Source organism: Cetorhinus maximus, chromosome 5, assembly GCF_964194155.1.
Source record: "Cetorhinus maximus chromosome 5, sCetMax3.hap1.1, whole genome shotgun sequence".
Classification (NCBI taxonomy): Eukaryota; Metazoa; Chordata; class Chondrichthyes; order Lamniformes; family Cetorhinidae; genus Cetorhinus; species Cetorhinus maximus.
This window is the reverse complement of record NC_135883.1, coordinates 151,177,724-151,198,205: the sequence shown is the minus strand read 5'-3', so window position 1 is coordinate 151,198,205 and position 20,482 is coordinate 151,177,724. Positions and strand designations below refer to the sequence as shown.

At 42.5% G+C, this 20,482-nt stretch overlaps 1 protein-coding gene and 1 long non-coding RNA gene across 8 annotated transcripts in view; one reads left to right on the top strand and one right to left on the bottom strand.

Annotated features, from left to right (window-relative positions):
• The window catches only part of babam2 (BRISC and BRCA1 A complex member 2), a 205,920-nt gene that overhangs the window by 127,769 nt on the left and 57,669 nt on the right, over nt 1-20,482 (top strand). For all 7 annotated transcript variants that reach the window (XM_078542699.1, XM_078542698.1, XM_078542696.1 and 4 more), the window contains one exon: nt 11,616-11,725. In XM_078542699.1, the coding sequence (XP_078398825.1) occupies nt 11,616-11,725 (110 nt within the window). The remainder of the gene's footprint in view (nt 1-11,615; nt 11,726-20,482) is intronic.
• The window catches only part of LOC144681026 (uncharacterized), a 119,430-nt gene continuing 109,742 nt past the window's right edge, over nt 10,795-20,482 (bottom strand). Inside the window, exon 6 of the long non-coding RNA XR_013576671.1 lies at nt 10,795-10,847. This is a non-coding gene — a long non-coding RNA (uncharacterized LOC144681026). The remainder of the gene's footprint in view (nt 10,848-20,482) is intronic.

Sequence of the window (20,482 nt, the reverse complement as noted above, 5' to 3'; positions counted from 1 at the left end):
GAGCTTGAATAAAAGTAAAGGATCAGAGGCAGACTTTTCACTAGCTGGTGTCATACCTAGCACAAAGGAAGATGGTGTCATTGTTGTAGGTCAGTCCTCTCAGTCCCATGATATTGCCGTAGTTCCTTAGGGCAGTGTCATTGGTCCAACCGTATTCAGCTGCTTCATCCTACGGCCAGAAGTTGGGGGGTTTGCTGATGATTGCATTGTGTTCAGTTCCATATGCAATTCCTCAGGTAGTAAAGCATTTTTACCCACATACTGCAAGACCTGGGCTTCATTCATGCTTGGACTGATAAGGTGGAGGTAACATTTGTGCGATACAAGTCCTAGGCAATGACATCTCCAGCAAGAGTCTTACAACTTCTCCATTACATTCAATGACATTACCGATGTTGAATCCCCCAGTATTAAAACCTGTGAGTTACCATTGATCAGATACGTAACTGGACTAAGCACATAAAGACTGGCTGCAAGAGCAGGTTAGTGGCTGGGCTTTCTGAGGAGACTGACCCACCTCCTGACTCCCCAGAGCTTTCCGACCACCTACCCGGCACAAGTCAGGAATATGCTGGAATAGTCTGCATTTGCCTGGATGAGTGCACCTGCAACAACATGAAGCTTGAAACCACTCTAGATAAATTAGCCCATTCACCACCTGAAATATTCACTCCCTCCAACAGCAATGCACCAAGGCAGCAATGACTACACTCCCCAAGGTGTACTGCTGCAGCTCACCAAGAATTCTTTGACAGCTCCTCCCAAACCTGTAACTGCTATCTCCTAGAAGGATATGGCAGCAACCCCATGGGAATGCCACCACTTGCAAGTTTCCATCCAAGCCACAATCCTGACTTGGAAATATATCACCATTTCTCCATCATCACTTGGTCAGAATCTTGGTACTCCCTACCTCATAACACTGTTGGAGCACCATCACCACACAGGCTGCAGAGATACAAGAAGGCGGCCTCCACGACTTTCTCAAGGACAGTTAGGGATGGGAATTAATTCTGGCCTAGCTAGTGATACCCACATCCCATGAATAAATAAAGAGGAAAGTCCACTTGAGGTTATAAAACAGTACTAGCAAATCTTAGGGATCACTGCCCATCTGTAGCTGAAAGTCAAGGTAAGAAATGGACCAGAGGAAGAAAGTGTGGGGAAAAAAATCAATCTTTGAAGCATTTTAAATAGGTTACATCCAATTTCCTTTCTGCAACTACTAATGGCACAATAAACCTGAATATTGTGCCTAGAATTATGACATTTCAATTTGTGCTATGTTTCTAAATTATAAGCATTTCAAAGTAATTCATACCTATTTGCATAATCTTGTGCTAGAATTTAGGAATGCCTCAATATAAATTTGAGTGAAATGAATGGTCCAAAAAAGGCAGTAGAATAATTAAATATTGCTATCTAAAATGTAATCTGCTGCTAGAAAGAGAAGGAGCTTGTTATGAAATTGTAGCAGATGCTCACATACAAACAGTACTTAACACAAATGTGCTTGTTCATATTTGCATCATCTTGTCTTTTTGGTCTGACTTTTTTGTCGCAACATTTATAATGGGTCAAATCCAGGCACTGATCAGCTACACAGCCCAAATGTCCTTGGATGCTATGTTATAACTGTTACATTCAATGTTTTCTAATTTCAGGTAGCAAATACAAAGATTCTGTGCAATATCACAGCTCCACTCTCATGGTGGAAAATTTGCCCACTCAAAGGAATGCCTGTGGTTTTCCCATGATTATCAGAATTGACATTCTGACAAATATTTTTGAGAGCAAAACTAGAAATCTGGACTTGTTTGTTTTTTTTGGTTTAGCAAAATTAAATATATGAAACGTTCCAAAGACAAATTTCTATCTGCTGCCTTTGGTCTTGAAGGCCAACTTTCCAGTGATGGCAAAACTACTCAATCAAAAATATTTTTAGATTTTTGTTTTATTTAATCTGAAGCACAGTGTTGGTACTTCAAAAACATTGTTAAAAGACAAATTCAATTCTGTGCCAGTTAGCACCAAACTCCAGGTAGCACTCCATTTAGAACAGGGGTTCCCAAACTCTAGGCCAAAAAGCAGAGGATGGAGGTGGAAGGAGGGATGATTACTGCATATGGGTGGGGGAGAAAAGAGGGTCTAATTACAATGTGTGTGGGTGGGGCAGAATGACTGATTACTATGTGCAGGTAGGGAAAGGGAGAGGGACTGATGACTGTGTGTGGGGAAGGGAGAGGGACTGTTTGCTGTGTGTGTGGAAGGGAGAGGGGCTAATTGCTGTGTGTGGAGGGGAGAGAGGGGCTGATTGATTGCTTGCGTGGGGAGAGGGGCTGATTGCTGTTTGTGCAGGGGGAGAGGGGCTGATTGCTGTGTATGCGTGGGGAGAGGGGATGATTGTTGTGTGCGCTGGGGGGAGAGGGGCTGATTGGTTGCTTGTGCGGGGGGAGAGGGGCTGATTGCTTATGTGCGGGGGGAGCGGGGCTGATTGCTGTGTGTGTTGGGGGGAGAGGGGCTGATTGCTTTGTGTGCCGGGGGAGACGGTCTGAATGCTGTGTGTGGGGAGAGCGGTGCTGATTGCTTGTGTGCAGGGGAAGCAGGGCTAATTGCTGTGTGCGTGGAGGGAAGCGGGGCTAATGGCTGTGTGTGCAGAGGGGACAGCGGCCGGCTGCTGTGTGAGCAGGGGGCGAGGGGCAGGCTGCTGTGTGAGCAGAGGGAGAGGGGCTGATTGCTGTGTATGCGGGGAGAGCGGGGCTGATTGCTCTGTGCACAGGGGCAGAGGTGCTGATTGCTGTGTGTACGGGGAGGGGAGAGGGGCTGATTGCTGTGTGCAGGGGGAGAGGGGCTGATTACATCTATTGTGTGCGGAGGGGGAGTGGGGCTGATTATGTTGTGTGTGGAAGGGGAGAGGGCCTGATGACGTGTGTTCTTATGGAATGGAAAGGGTCTGATTGTTTTTTTTGTGGAAGGGAGAGGAGCTGATTAGTGTGTGTGTGTAGAAGGGAGAGGGGCTGATTAGTGTGTGTGTGTGGAGGGGAGAGGGGCTGATTAGTGTGTGTGTGTGGAGGGGAGAGGGGCTGATTAGTGTGTGTGTGTGGAGGGGAGAGGGGCTGATTAGTGTGTGTGTGTGGAAGGGAGAGGAGCTGATTAGTGTGTGTGTGTGGAAGGGAGAGGGGCTGATTAGTGTGTGTGTGTGTGTGGAAGGGTGAGTGGCTCTGGGCATCCTGGTACCTGAATACAAAAAGTTAGTTTGCAGGCACAGCAAGTGATCAGGAATGCAAATGAAATGTTGTCCTTTATTGGATGGGGAATGTAATATAAAATTAGGGATATTTTGCTCCGGTTGTACAAGGCGTTGATGAGACCACTTGCACAGTTTTGGTCTCCTTATTTAAGAAAGAATGTAAAAGCGTTAGAACTCTCTTCCCCAGAGAGCAGTGGAGATGGGGTCATTGAATATTTTTAAGCCAGAGGTAGGTAGATTCTTACTAACGAGGTAGTCAAAGATTATCGGGTAGGTGGGAATGTGGAATTGCAGTCACAATTAGGTCAGCCATGATATTATTGAATGGCGGAGCAGGCTCAAGGGGTTGATTGGGCCTACTCCTCCTCCTAATTTGTATTTTCTTTCTGGGGGGGCGGCTGGTGTGTGAGGAGCATGATTTCACCAGCATCCCGCACTCCCTGAAAAATTCAGCCCAGGGAGTACTTTACGTTGAAATTGCTGCACATGCACACTCATTGACCTTCTCTTTTAATGTTTACGGTGTATTTTTAGCATCAAAGTGGAATTGATATCTGACAATAAAGCAGAAAATGCTGGAGCGACTAAGGCAGCATCTGTGGAGAGAAAAAGGTAGGATTAGCATTTCACGTTGATGACCTTTGACTAACTTAGGGGTGTCATCAACATGAAATTTTAACCCTACATCCCTCTCTCCACAGATGCTACCTGACCTGCTGAGGGTTTTCAACATTGTCTGTTCTCATTTCAGATTTCCTTCATTACTTGAATGGAAAAAAGTTGCAGGGCTATGGTGATAGAGCAGGGGAGTGAGACGAGTTGGTTAATTCTATCAAAGATTCATCGTGGATACCTTCTGGGCTATGTCATTCTATTTGTACTATTTTGTTTTCTGACTTTGAGACCTAGTTTACAAACAAATTAAACTTTTAAAAATAATAACAGAAAATGCTGGAAATGCTCAGTTTGTCTGGCAGCATCTGTGGAGAGAAAAACAGGCTTAACATTTCCAATCTCTGACCTAACATCAGTACTTTTTTTATTAAATGCCTAAGCCTCTTTATTTCACGAAAATTCCCTTACATGCTGTTTCTGCAATGTTTTGTTCCAGACAACTTTAATTGAAACTTTTATTTGTTGATGAGAACTAATTGATTCGGAAACATGTGATTCAGACCCATACATGCATCTCTAACTGCACAAACAGAATGACTACATTAGTACATTTTATGTTTATCAGCCAGGTTCAGTTGGTAGCGAACTTGCCTTTGAATTACAAGGTTCGAGGTTCGAGTCCTGCTCTAGGGCTTGAGCAGAAAAATTCAGGTTGACACTCTAGTACAGTACTGAGGGCCCATTGTATGGTCAGAGGTTATGTCTTCCAGATGAGACATTAAACCGAAGCCCCATCTGCCTGCTCAGATGGATGTAAAAGATCCTGTGGCACAATTTTGAAGAAGACCCAGGGGAGTTCTCACCAGTGCCCGAGCTGATATTTATCCCTCAATCAGCATCACAAAACACAAGTTTTTTGGTCATTATCAAGTTGCTGTTTGTGCGAACTTGCTGAGCACAAATTCGCTGCCATATTTCCAACGTTACAACAGTCGCTGCACTTCATAAGCACTTAATTGGTTGTAAAACCCTTTGGGACACCTGGTTGTCATGAAAGTTTTTTATATTCATTCATGGGATGTGGGCATCGCCGGCTAGGCCAGCATTTATTGCCAATCACTAATTGCCCCTTGCTCAGAGGGCATTTAAGACTCAACCACATTGCTGTAGGTCTGGAGTTACATGTAGGCCAGACCAGGTAAGGACGGCAGATTTCCTACCCTAAAGGACATATAAGTGCTATATAAATGCAAGTCTTTTATTTTTTATGCAAAATTCGCTATTTCATAGCTACCATCAGTTTTTAGCTTATAGTTTATCAGGTTATCAGATATCTGTGGCTTCTTCACTGCCATAAAGACCATTTATGGCCCAACTACTCAAGAGCCAGCTCCTCTGATGCCAAAGGATGGGGGAAGATCTGACCAAGTCAACGCCCGCTGGGGAGAGCATTCTGAAGACCTTTTCACGTGAGTTAATTGGTGACGAGAGTGTCTTCAACTCCATCCCACAACACCCAGTTAGAGACAAGCTCTGAACTCCTCCAACGTCTATGGAGGTGATGGAAGCTATCACGCAAAGGAAGAGCAACAAAGCAACAGGAGGTGATGGAATCTGCACTTAAATCTTTAAGCATGGAAGAGAGGGACTAACATTACAGCTTCATGCCCTTATCCTACAGATCTGGAATGAAGGGGAAGTCCCAAATTATCTCAAGGATGCCATATTTGTGATAGTCTTCAAGAAGGGGACAAATCCAACTGTGGAAATTAGAGGCATCCTTCTGTTTTGCATTTCAGGAAAGATCATTAAAAGAATCCTTCTGAATCGACTTATTACACTTGCTGAAGAACTACTCCCCGAAACACTCTGTGGGTTTAAGCCATCAAGAGGCACGGCCGATATGATTTTTACAGTTCGCCAATTACAAGAAAAATGTTGTGAGTAATATCCACCTCTCTACATAGCATTCTTTGACTTGACAAAGGTCTTTGACTCTGTAAATCGTGAGGCACTCTGGAAGATTCTGCCGAAGCATGGATGTCCTCCAAAATATTACCATCCTTTGCCTGCTTCATGATGATATGCGAGCAGTGATCCTTAACAATGAATCCGTTACAGACCCCTTAGAGGTTAAGACAGGAGTCCAATTCTCTTTTTTTCGATCTTCCTTGCTGCCATGCTCCATCCGACTGGAGACAGCCTCCCTGCTGGAGTGCAACTTACCTATCGAATGGACGATAAACTATTTAATTTCAGACGACTGCAATCAAAAACTAAGACCACTCCGACCTCTGTCATTGAGCTCCAAAACGGTGATGATGCTGCAGTAAGTGCTGTGTCAGAAGTGGACCTCTGGAGAATCGTCGGCATATTTACTGAGGCATATGAGAAGATGGGACTTACACTCAAAATTCAGAAGACCAAGTGAGCTTCAAATGTACACACCTCAGCCCCATTGATTAGGATTCATGTTGAGTGCCTGGGAAATGTGGAATACTTCCCGTACCTTGGAAGTTATCTTTCACACAAGGCTGATATTGATGCAAAAATACAGCATTGCCTGAAATCTGTTGGAGCAGCCTTTGGCCATTTGAGGAAGCAAATGTTTGAAGATTGCAACATCAAAACTGAAACCAAGCTCTTGCCTCTACCATGTGGTGATGATCCCTTCCTTACTGTATGGGGCTGAAACATGGACAATGTATAGGAGGCACCTCAAAGCTCTGGGTTCATACCATCAATGCTGCCTGCGGAAGATCTTGCATATTAAGTGGGAGGATAGACACACCAACACCAATGTCCTCTCACAAGAAGGCACCTCAAGCATCGAGGCTATAATCATCCTCCATCAGCTTCATTGTGTTGATTATATGATTTGGATGTCAGATACCAGGCTCCCAATGCAGGTCGTCTTCTCCCAGCTCAGAGCAGACATGCCAGAGGAGGACAGAAGAAGCGATTCAAGGGTTTGCTGATATCCAACATGAAGAAATGCAACATTGACATCAACTCCTGGGAGACCATCACCTTGGACTGAACCAGATGGTGGCAAAGTCTGTGGGGAAGAATCATAGCGTTTTGACACACAACAACAACAAAATTAAGAGGAAAAGCGGAAGTGGCGAAAAGAACATGCTATGACCTGAACTGATGATACGCGACCAGTCATCCCACATGACAACAAATGTCCTATGTGCCATAAAGTCTGCAGATCCTGAATTGGCCTCATCAGCCGTCTTCAGGCTCATGGAAGACGATCATCCTCACTAATGAGGGATAGCAAATAATAATGTCAGTTTTAACTAGGTAAGTTTCACATTACAAATAAAATGTTAATGATTTTCATTAGCCATGTGAATAATCACCCTGCCAACTTAACTGTCTCGATGTATGTAGTTTACTATAAACTCGATTGCCAAAGAAATGAACAACCCCATCCTGTGCAGTTTCACCATCCACTAATATTCCCTAAATGTAATACAAAGAAGCAATTATATCTGCACTAAAAATATCTTGGTAGAGACATAATTAAACTGAATATGGTTTGCCATAATTACTGCTTGTTTTGTCACCAACATAGTAAGAGATTACAGCATTAAGTGGTGCATAAAATAATATACTTTGGCCTGGATTTAGTGAGGTTTTTATACCTGGTTTTGGGAGAGAATGAGCTCAAAATGGAAGGCATAAGTATAATGCAAGATCCCCAACACTGAAAGTGATGATCGCAAGTTTCCTTCAGAAGTCATGTTGGCTGGAGGAATTGCCTGTCCAATTGAGTTTGCCAGTATTTAAATAAAAGAAATAATATATCTAAATGCCCAATTTCATGAATTGGGACACCTGTTCGCCATCCCAATTGACTTTAATCAACATTATTCATCCAAGTGATTCAATCCAATTTATTCAATTCAGTTGAATCAGCAAAGGGTCTTCTCAATTATTCTCATTCTAACTGGAGGATGTTAAGCAACCTTACGTGAGTGGTCACATATCTTGAAAAGGTTCCTGCACCTAGGCACCAATAATGTTTTTTTATTTGTTATTACTGAATGTGGGCAATGCTGGCATTGCCCATCCCAAATTGACTTGCGAAGGTGGTGGTGGTGAGCCATCTTCTTGAACCGCTGCTGTACATGTGGTGTACGTAAACCCACAGTGCTGTTAGGATATGAGTTCCAGGTTTTGATCCATCTACTGAAGGAATGACGATATAGTTCCAAGTCAGGAATGGTGCGTGGCTTGGAGGAACATTTGAAGATAGTGGTGTTCCCATGCATCGGCTGCTTTTGTCCTTCTAGGTGATAGAGGTCACAGGTTTGGAATGTTCTTTTGAAGGATCCTACGTGAGTTGCTGCCACTGTGCGTCGGTGGTGGAGGGACTGAATGTTGAAGGTGGTCCATGGGGTGCCAGTCAAGTGGACTGCTTTGTCCTGGATAGTGTCAAGCTTCTTGAGTATTGTTGGAGCTGCACTCATCCAGCAAGTGGGGAGTATTCCATCGCACTCCTGACTTGTGCCTTGTAGATGATGGACCAGCTTTGGGGAGTCAGAAGGTGAGTTACTTTCTGCATAATTCCCAGCCTCTTACTTGCTCTTAGAGCCACAGTATTTATATGGCTGGTGCAGTTCAGTTTCTGGTCAACGGTTGCATCGCTAGAAGGGAGCTTAACTATGAGGCTAGGTTCAGAACAGATTGGACAGTTGAGTAGTACCATGTACTATCTGTGGTAATGTATCTCATCTGGAAAGCAAGACCTACAATTTCTTGGGTCACTCTTGTATGGATACAAATATGAGGATGTGATGCATCAGTTGTGCAGAACCTTGGACAGACTCCATCTGCAATACCACACTCGGGTTTAGGCATCTGAGCTCAAGAAAGATATATTAGCCTCAGATGCAGGGCAAAGTCATCAAAATGATACCAGGAATTAATGGGTTGAATTATGAGAACAAATTGCATAAATTTGCATTGAATTACTGAGAGTTTGGAAGACTGAGGAGTGATTGGGTGTATACAAAGCAACTGTTTAGTATGGTGAGGAATCCAGAACAGCAGGGCATAATATAACTGTCATTTAGGAGTGAAATCGGGAAGCATCTTTTCACATAATAGGTAGTGGGAATTTGGAACACACTCTCTCAAGAAGGTGCTGTCCATTGAAATTATCAAAACTAAGTTCCATAGATATTTGTTTGATATAAGGGTATCAAAGAATATGGAGCAAAGTTGTGTAAATGGAATTGAGGTACTGATCAGCCATGATCTAACTGGCTGAACAGACTCGAGGTTCTCAATGACTTTCTCTTGTTGTTACGTTCCAATGAGTAAGGACATTGAATTTTATTTGCAACATGGAAGCACAAACTGTAGTCTTCAGGCAAGTAACTGATCCTCTGAACACTTGATTCCTGTCTCATGGTGGGCGAAATAGAGTTGTGCTGCATGAGAGGTGTTTGCAAAGAGGATGATTCTGTTTGCTGCTCCAGGGTTTTCCCCACAGGACAGCTATACAGTATAAATGATAAGGAGGGGACGTAGATAGACGGTTTAGCTGACCATGACTAATATTGTATGTGCATGTTGGCTGCAGCTATTCTTGCCAGGCCAGGTGTCTTCTGGGAACAGTAGCATAGTGGTTGTCCAGAGATGTGAGTTCAGTTTCCACCATGGCAGATGGTTTCCTAAATTAGCTAATTAAATGAATCGGAAATAAAAAAATATTAGCAGTAATGAGACCATAATACTCTCAGATTGTTGTAAAAAACCATCTGGTTCACTGATGTTCATCAGGGAAGGAAATTTTATCCAGTATGGCTTATGTAGGACTTCAGACTCACAGCAATGTGGTTGACCCTTAACTGCCCTCTGAAAAGGCCTAGCAAGCTGCTCAGTATTCAAGAAGGCAACTCACCACCACCTTCTCGAGGGCAATAAATACTAGCCTTCCTAGTGACGCCCACAACCCATGAATGAGTAAAAAAAAATTAGGCTAATCAGCTCTTGCTGGTAAACAATCTCTCTGGAATCCCTTCTTTCACCTAGTACCACCTACAACACAAAGTTGGAACTTCCTGCACCATAAAACACTAGAACCAGAATTTCACATGATGTGCTAAATGTACAGAGTTCTACTGTTACCAGACTAGTTTCTTTTTGATTAGTGATCCTCAAGATCTTGTTTTTAGTTTCAATTGGTTTCCTAAATTAGTTAATTAAATGAATCAGAAATAAAAAAAATAGTATCAGCAATGAGCCCATAATACTCACAGCTTGTTGTAAAAACGCATCTGGTTCGCTGATGTCCCTTAGGGAAGGAAATCTACCAGTATGGCTTAGAGAAGGACTCCAGACCCACAGCAATGTGGTAAAACCTTAACTGCCCTCTAAAAAGGCCTAGCAAGCTGCTCAGGGCAGATACCTCCTTCAATTCAAATACCAACGATAGAGATCCTTTACCACATTAGCTGTACATGGTCCAAAATGGTTACTTGTCACTGGTGTGTGTGGAGGTTGAGCTTTTTATCAAATGGGTTATTTATGTTGATGTTTTTGATCTTAAATTCTGTTATAGTTCTTCCAAGTTGGCTAAGGATTGATTTAACCAAAACAGTTATTTTAGTTATGAATCTGACACTCTAATATCAGTAATCCAGTTTTTGTTGTGGTTGGTCTGAAAGGAAACCGTTCAGATGTATAGCAGTCATGCTGACTGCCATGAAATACAACCCTGGGCAATTCTTGATTCAGTTTTCTGAGCCTCCTTTTACCTGACATTTAAAAGTTACACTAGTATCACTGTGACTTTGTAATACTTTAGTTGTTGGCTCATTTTGTCCATGCCTTAATCAAATATGGAGTGTTCCTGATCTCATTATTTCAGAATATGAATAAGGTTGTTCATATTGCTTATGTATAACCTTTCTTACCTGTTTGTTTCATCCAAAAATTTCCATGTTGCTCATCATTCCTGAACCTAGAAGTCAAGACAGCTTCGGTCAAAGGAGCTCCGTGGCCAGTCATTCATAGCTGCTCCATTTTTTCCCCTCCTTGTGTGAAAGTACTAGAGTAGGTTTTCTGGTCACGAGTGTGGCAAGAGCACCTGGCTGACATGTTAAAATCTCTGGGGTCAGTTGGAAAGCTCCAGGAATAAAAAATGTCTTGATTTGAAGTTTGTCTATTGTGTGAAGAATATTGAGATGCTTACAGGATTAAAATGCCTGTAATAGCTTGGAAGAGTCAGCATGATGATTTGAAAATTTGGAAGCCAGCAAGTTTCTTTATAAAAACAATGTAAAGTGTACAGGAGGCCTGAAAAGCTCTTAACTGAGGTTGGATCAAGGTAGGTTCTTGCAGACCATAGAAGGCCTTTACATTCAGCCACATTCTTTACTGAAGAGCAATTAAAATTGTCTCAGATCCAAAAGTCCCACAAAGCTCAAGGAATTTACTAGCAGCTTTCCTACAAGATGCTTATTGGTTTGAATCCCAGTGTCTTCTGTAACTAACCACAGGTGCAGTGAGATGCTGACAGTGTTTCTCCTTGAAGAAGGAGAAATTCCTGTTACTTACAAACCGACAGCATCTTTCATGACTCATTTGTAAGCACAAAGTCTACTCCCTCAACTAAAATATCTCAGACTACAAGGAAAAATGGCAAATATTTGACGAGGGACAATTCTAAAGCAGTTCAATAAAATCGTACATCCTACATTCACAATATTTGTTGTTTCCTCTCTCCCAGGACACAGTAGTAGACCCAGGAGAAGATGTTGCTCTCCTTTCTGTCAGTTTTGAGGATACCGAAGCTACTCAAGTGTTTCCTAAACTGTACCTGTCTCCAAGGATTGAACAGTAAGTGCAGTACTTCTCTGTAGCCCCAGTTGAAAAGCCAAAAATCTCTCAAATTGCTTATGTTTTACTGTTCTATTTTTGCTTGGATTTTCTTCTTACTTCCAACCTTTTGGAGATGGAGATTCCTGCTGGAGTGCCATTCATTGGACATGACTAGTCCTTCAATATTTTGCCCCTGCATTTTTCTTATTTTAAACCAAATAGTTATATATTATAAAATATTCTTGCAGAATAGGCCTTAAAGGGAAGTGCAACAGCAGTTATGGGATAAGTCATATGCTTGGCTCAAGTTGTACGTTGAGGGCTAATGGGTGTTTCAGAGCACTAAACTCTTGCCTGTTGGTGTATGTGACACAGAAGCTTTGAGACAGCCTCATTGTCAACAGAAATGGTCACCTTGCAAATGGTGAGCTCACAAGGGTCAAAAGAATTTCTTTCTCATTGGCTCTTTTTTTAGAGAGAAAAAAAATGTCTAGCTTAATTTTGTCAATGGCTACTTTTTCATATTCACATGAGTTTAGGGTGCCATTCTTCATTGGTTCCTTGGTATTTTCTCAAATTTGGATTCTAAATACAACTCTCAAGTTACAAATTAAACTAATATCAATTTCATCTCAAATTCTAAGTATTTGACACAATGAAACAGAAATTATACAGGCATAAGAAGCAGTTTATGTAAGTTAGTAACAGACTAAATGAATTCCTGCATGGTTGCTCATGGGTATAGGCACCACATCTCTCGAGACCTCAGTGTAGCTGATGCAGCTTTCCAGCACTCATGAATGATTGAATCAAGCAATGGCCTTCAATGGGAAGCTACAGAATGTGGAATTTGGGAAATGGAATATGCAATCAGAAAAATAATAAGCACAGCTGGTATGAAAGAATTCAGTCACAATTGGGGTAAATTATCCATCCAGTAGCTTGCCCATTGATTGTGCAAACTACTATACAAATATATCACAACATAAGCAGATGTATAGTAATTTTTACAAGAGGAACATTTTTTTTCTTTTTTTCTTTCCTGGGATGTGGGTGTCACTGGCAAGGCCAGCATTTGTTGCCCATCTCTAATTGCCCTTGAACTGACCTTGCAAGGGCAGTTAAGAGTCAACCACATTGCTGTGGGTCTGGAGTCACATGTAGGCCAGACCAGGTAAGGATGGCAAATTTCCTTTCCTAGGGGACATTAGTGAACCAGATGGGTTTTTACGGAAATCGTCGACAGTTTCATGGTCACCATTATTGAAACTAGCTTTATCATTCCAGATTTATTAATTGAGTTCAAATTCCACCCGCTGCAGTGGTGGGATTTGAACCCATGTCCCCAGGACCTTAGCCTGGGTCTCTGGATTACTAGTCTAGCAACATTACCACTAAGCCAACATCTCCCCACTTGTCCCATGTTTGTGTTCCTTCACCACTTTGCTGATTGTAGTGTTCATTTACTGCTGTAACATTTACAGTATCAGCTTCAGAGAGGTGCTTAAAATCAGGAAGGGTTTTGATAGAGAGTATATGAGGAGAAACTGTCTTCAGTGTCAGAAGGGCTGGTTACTAGAAAACACATATTTCAGATGATTAGAAAAACAATGGGAAACAGCATAAAGAAAAAAATATTACACACCAAATTTTGATCTGGAAGGATGGTGGAAACAGAATGAGAGTGCCTGCCCTTGACATCAAGGCAGCATTTGATCATGTGTGGCATTAAGGAGCCCTAACAAAACTGGAGTTAACGGGAATCAGGGGGAAAACTCTGTTGGTTGGAGTCATACCTAACACAAAGGAAGATGGTTGTCATTAATGGAGGTCAAGCATCTCAGTTCCAGGACACCACTGCAGGAGTTCCTCAGGTTAGTGTCCTAGACCCAACCATCTTCAGCTGCTTCATTAATAACCTTCCTTCCATCATAAGGTCAGAAGTGGGGATGTTCGCTGATGATTGCACAATGTTCACCATTCGCGATGACTCAGATACAGAAGCAATCGATGTCCAAATGCAGCAGAATCTGCACAATATCCAGACTTGAGCTGACAAGTGGCAAGTAACATTTGTGCCATAGAAGTGCCACACAATGACCAACTCCAACAAGAGAGAACCTAACCATCACCCCATGACGTTCAATGGTATTACATTGCTGAATTCTCCAGTAACAACATCCTGGGAGTTACCATTGACCAGAAACTCAACTGGACTTGCCATCTAAATACTGTGGCTATAAAAGCAGGTCAGAGGCTAGGAAGCTTGTGGCATGTAACTCACCACCTGACTCCCCAAAGCCTGTCCACCATCTACAAGGCACAAGTCAGGAGTGTGATGGAATACTCTCCACTTGCCTGGATGAGTGCAGCTCCAACAACACCCAGGAAGCTCAACACCAACCCGCTTGATTGGCACCCCATCCACAAACCTTCACTCCCTCCACCACCGACGCACAGTGGCAACAATGTGTACCATCTGCAGGATGCACTTCTGCAAGGGTCCTTAGACAGCACCTTCCAACCCACGATCGCTAGAAGGACAAGAGCAGCAGACATGGAAACAGCACCACCTTGAAGTTCCCCTCCAAGCCACTCGCCATCCTGACCTAGCAATATATTGCCATTCCTTAACTGTCGCTGGGTCAAAATCCTGGAACTCCCACACTAACAGCACTCTGGGTACACCCACACCACATGGACTGCCGCGGCTCAAGAAGGAAGCTCACCACCACCTTCTCAAGAACAATTAGGGATGGACAATAAATGGTAGCCTAGCTAGCGATGCCCACATCCCATGAATGAATTTTTTAAAATTACTTGCAAACGGATTTTTGACAAATATTCAAAAGGTCTAAAGGGAAAGATCAAGGGTGTAGGACTAATTACATAGCTCTTTCAGAGAGCTAGAACAGGTTTAACATACCAAATGGTCTCTTCCTGAGCTGTAACAATCCATGAGGATTCTTACCTTGGGTGTATCTAACCCCTTCAGCACTTGATGCTATCATTCTCTATTGGGGAGACTGAATGTTTGACTTTCTGGTCATTATATTGATTTGTAACATTCCCATAAGAAGGGCGTCGATTGGAACATCTTAGCTCTTTGCCTTTTTTTCTCCTCTGTCAGAAAATGCTTAGCAGCATTCCCTCGCAGCTTTGTTAGTTACAGATTGCATATAACTATTTCTGACTTCGAAATGTCTAAATTACCAAACTAGGAAAAGATTTCGGGTGGTTTTACTAGAGAACTGGATTGCGGAATTTAAGCCCACTAAAATTTTGAAAGAACAGTCAGGTCTTATTCCTTTAGTTCTACGTTTCCTGTTCCATAATTAATGGGAACTTATACATAGGATGAGAGGTGGTGTTACATTGATGAAGTGTCTTTGACAGTGTGATGGAATCGTGGTTTCAAAGCTTGTATTTTTTGAGACAATTGAAAAGGGAAACTGAACTTTCCAGTTTCTAAGGAAACTAAGACTGAAATTCTGATCAGAAATCAAAACTTCTGGGGAGACTGAAGCTGGTTTAAACCATATAAAAGGGTACAGAACCAACAGAGCTCAAATGATGGTCCCAGTGGTGCAGCACAGGCAAGCTGAAGAAGATGGAGGCTAGATCCGGAAGCTGAGAATAGGCTTTTGCTGCAGCTGTTTCTGTTACTTCAAGATAACATTGGATTTACCCTGTCCGACCGCCGCGACGTTCTGCAGACATGTGCTATATTTGGTGAAGACTGTGCTTGTAGAACTTGGGTGGTTGTGCGCTGCTGTTGGCTGGGGATGAGGCTAAATCCGAGAAGAGCAGCTGATATTCTTCATGAGGAGTTCTGAGGGACTTTGTGATGGAGATTGATGACATATGTACTGAGTGGACTGTCAAGTCAGCCTCTAAAATCTGTCTTGGTTGTATCTGCCATTTAATGAGTAATTTATTGTTTATAATCAACCACAAATTGCCTGTTAATTCATGTTTAAATTATGTTGATTCTGGGTTATAGAGTACAGATGGTTACCTAAGATAGTACTTAGTGTGTGCTCTGTTTGACTCATGTAAAGTAAAACATTTTTTGTTTAAAGCATGGAATCTTTGGGCTTCATCCAGCAAATAACGAGGATCTTGGATTTCTTTTTTCTTAAACTATTGGTCTTAACAAAAATTGTAACAAAATTAGGGGTTCATCTGTGATCATAACAACAGAAAGTGTGTGGTACTACTACCATTGACAACCCTGTTAAATATTTTTTTAAAAACAACCTCAAAGACCCAAAGGAATTGGAAGCCAACGTTATTATTGATCTCAAGAACTTTTCTGGGGCCTGCACTTAAGCTAAAAGTATGGAACTTCCTCCTTGTAACTTTAAGAAGCACAGATTTTTGAGCTTGACTTGGAGTTTCAGTAAGACAACAAAAGTAATGGGGAGAGGCCGCAGGTCTCCTTTCCAGTGTCACTCTTGTGAGATCACACTATACAATATAAAAGTACCAAAAGTAGTTAAGGATAATCACCCTTAGGTCTAGATGTCTGAAAGCATTTAAAGTATGTACGGCTATTTTTCTTCTCTCAATAATCCAGTACAGATTAAATCCCTGTAATGTTGCAGTTGTTATGAAAATGATACTTATCTTAATGTTGAGAGCAGAGGTTGGGAACTTCAAATCCCAATGGACCTTGGAGCTTTTGCGTATGTGCAGTCTGGAAGCAAGCTGCACATGCGCACATCTGCATTCTTATGTCCAGTCATGAATGTGGTGGACAGTTAACTTATTGGAGGAGGAAGCTCCACAAATATCCCCATCCTCAATGATGGAGCAGCCCAGCACATCAGTGCAAAAGATAAGGCATTTGCTACAAGCTTCAGCCAGAAGTGCTGAGTGGATGATCCATTTCTGCCTCCTCCAGAGGTCCCCAGCATCTAAGACGCCAGTCTTCAGCTAAATCAACTCACTCCATGTGATATCAGGAAATAGCTGAAGGCACCGTCTAACAAAAGCTATGGGCCCTGACAATATTCCGGAAGTAGTACTGAAGACTTGTGCTCCAGAACTTGCCACACCCCTAGCTAAACTGTTCCAGTACAGCTACAACACTGGCATTTTCCCAGCTATGTGGAAAATTGCCCAGGTATATTCTGTAGACAAAAAGCAGGACAAGTCCAACCCAGCCAGTTACTGCCCCATCAGTTTACTCTCTATCATCAGTAAAGTGATAGAGGGGGCCATCAACAATCCTATCAAGCAGCAATCCTATTGCTTAGCAATAACCTGCTCACTGACACCCTGTTTGGGGTCTGCCAGGGTCACTCAGCTCCTGACCTCATTGCAGCCTTGGTTCAAACATGGACAAAAGGGCTGAACTCCAGAGGTGAGGTGAGAGTGATTGTTCTTTACATCAAGGCAGCATTTAACCAAATGTGGCATCAAGGAGCCCCAGCAAAACTGGAGTCAATGGGAATCAGGGGGGGGAAACTCTCTGCTGGTTGGAGTCGTACCTAGCACAAAGGAAGATGGCTGTCGTTGTTGGAGTTCAATCATCTCAGTTCCAGGACATCACTGCAGGAGTTCTTCTGCGTAATGTCCAGGCCCAACCATCTTCAGCTGCTTCATCAATGACCTTCCTTCCATCATCATGTCAGAAGTGGAGATGTTCATTAGTGATTGCACAATGTTCAGCACCATGCACAGTTCTTCAGATACTGAAGCAGTCCATGTCCAAATGCAGCAAGACCTGGACAATGTCCAAGCTTGTGCTGACAAGTGTCAAGGAACATTTGAACCTCAAGTTAAGGGAATGACCATCTCCAACAGGAGAGAATCTAACCATCGGTCCTTGAAATTCAATGGCATTATCATCGCTGAATCCCCAACTATCGACATCCTGGGGGTTACCGTTGACCAGAAACTGAACTGGACTGGCTATATAAATACTGTGGCTACAAGAGCAGGTCAGAGGCTAGGAATCCTGTGGTGAGTAACTCACCTCCTGACTCCCCAAATCATCATCAACCTCACCATCCACAAGGCACAAGTCAGGAATGTGATGGAATACTCTCCACTTGCCTGGATGAGTGCAGCTCCAACAACACGCAAGAAGCTTGACACCATCCAGGACAAAGCAATCCGCTTGTTTGGCACCCCTTCCACAAACATTCACTCCCTCCATCACCGACGAACAGTGGCAGCAGTGTGTACCATCTACAAGATGCACTGCAGAAGCTGACCAAGGCTCCTTTGACAGCACCTTCCAAACCCATGACCACTAACGTTTAGAAGGACAAGGGGATGTCATCATATGAATCACCGCGTTGTTTTAGAGCTTTATAATTCCCTCATCATGATGATTTTATACATTCATTTCCACAACTTCCTAGAACCTATGACCACTCTTCATCGGTGAAGTACTGACTCACATTTTCTTTGAAATTGTGGGCGATCATTGTCATAATTCAAAAATCTGGATGTTTATATTTTCCATTCTACCCCCTCCCGAAAATGATACATAAGAATGAGATGTCAACTGGAGGCTACTTCCCTGAAATAGAGAGCTGATTCAGAGCAAGAAGGATCCAGTACTCAGAGTATTATAGTTGTAGGTGACTTGAGTCTTTGACAAATAGAATAAATTTTAAATTTAAATTTTAGAAATCCATTTACTGTTTTCACTGTATATTTCTGTTATCACTAATCAGGATGATCATTAATAACACTGAATAGATCATGTAAGCTACCTCCCCACCCTCACCAAAAATAAATGGGCACCATACTTCTGGTGGAAGTGAATAATTAAATTGAATAGACCAAAATAGAATGTATTGCTGCACATGGAGCTAGAATTAGGTTTTAATAAATGAAAAGAAAGGAAGCCTTGCACTGATGCGAAAAAACAGCATAAATACTTTTTCAAGTGATTTGACCATATGCAGAAAGACAATTTGTTCAGTTGTGTAAGCAACAGTGAATTTTCCTTCCACAACCTTTTCACACTTATTAGTTCTTAAAATGCCTACCCTTACACACAGCCTCGCTCCTTTATACATATTTTCCCCTTTGAATGCAAATATCCATTATTTCACTATGTCTTTGGCTTTACCTTCCTGATCATAAAAATTTAGCAAAATACGCATTTTACCAATAATGTTTGGGAAAAATAAACACACCATTTCTAAACTCCACCTGGCTAGGTGACACATTTCACCCCTCCTTTGAAAACAATCTAGTCTGGTTTATTTAAAATGCAAATGCCCTTTTACGTCATACATTCTAAACTTGCCCCATGTTTACCTCAAAGCCTTCAGAACAGCTGCCTTTAATCCAATTAAGTCTCTCTCACGCAAGCACACACGCACGTACACACACACACACACACATATACATACCACTACTTTACAATAAATTCCACTAACATTATTAGAATTATTATTCAAGCTTTGCCTTCCACACGCACTCTCAGATCCTCAGCCGTCCCAACAGAACTCACTGCTTCACATGCCCATAGTAAAGGGTCACCAACCTTTGGCTGTCTCCTTGGATCTTCTGGCTTCTCGCAAACCTATTTTGACTTGATCCTGCTTCCTGCAGCTTTTTCTAAACTTGGAGCCTTCCTCTCTACTCCTTGCTTTCACTTCCACTGAGCAGATTCCTGTCCTTGTCCTTTGACTTAACTGAAAAGGGCTTTTTGGGGTCTTTCTCTTTTTCCTTTAGGACCTACTCTCTGCAGTTCCCTCTCCCAGTAGACTGCTGACAATTTAGTGTGTCCCTTGAGATCCAGAACTCACTCGACATTCACCGTTCCTTTAACTTTACAGCAACTCATCTAAGATTCTTATGCTTATTTTCGTCAGCAATCTGCTAGTACGCCCAGCTAGAGGGAGACTTAAACTGCTGCCTTAACCTCGGAGCATAATCAGCAACTGAACTTAAATTGCTTTTGGTTTCTCTGCATCTGTGGGTCCTCCTCTCTGGACCCCTGTTGCCAGACGACAGTTTTTTTACAACAAAAACAGGAAATGCTGGAAAAACTCAGCAGGTTTGGCAGCATCAGTGGAGAGAGAAACAGAGTTAACGTTTCAAGTCCGTATGACCCTTCTTCAGAGCTGAAGAGAAGTCATAATGACACCAAAGGAGGCCATTTGACCCAGTAGCTCTTCCCAGTGATCAGATGAAGGAAGTCGTGACTCATCCATGATTTGATGTCACCCAGGCTGTCTGCATACGAGTGGTTATGGGATTGATAGATTTGGTGGAGAGGTAAACTGAGGTGTTATTTGTGCCACATGGAAGCTCAGCCCATTCCTGTGAATGATGTCACTGAGGGACAACATGTAGCTGAGGAAGGACAGGGTCATGGATCTTACCATCACTGAATACCTACCATCAACATCCTCGGGGTTGCCATTGACCAGAAACTGCACTGGACCAGCCATTTTGAGAGATGGGGGCATAGTGGTAATTTCACTGGACTAGTAATCCAGGGGTCCAGCCTAATGTTGTGGGAACAAGGGTTCAAATCCCACCACAGCAACTGGTGGAATCTCAAAAAAAAACAATTAATAAAAACCTGGAATATAAATCGAGTCTCAGTAATAGCAACCATAAAACTATCATTGATTGTTATAAATATAACAATATAAAAACCCATCTAGTTCACTAATGCCCTTTAGGGAAGGAAATCTGCCAGCCTTACCTGCTATGGCCTATATGTGACTACAGATCCATAGTAATGCGGTTGACTCTTAACTGCCCTCTGAAATGGCCTAGTGAGCCACTCAGTTT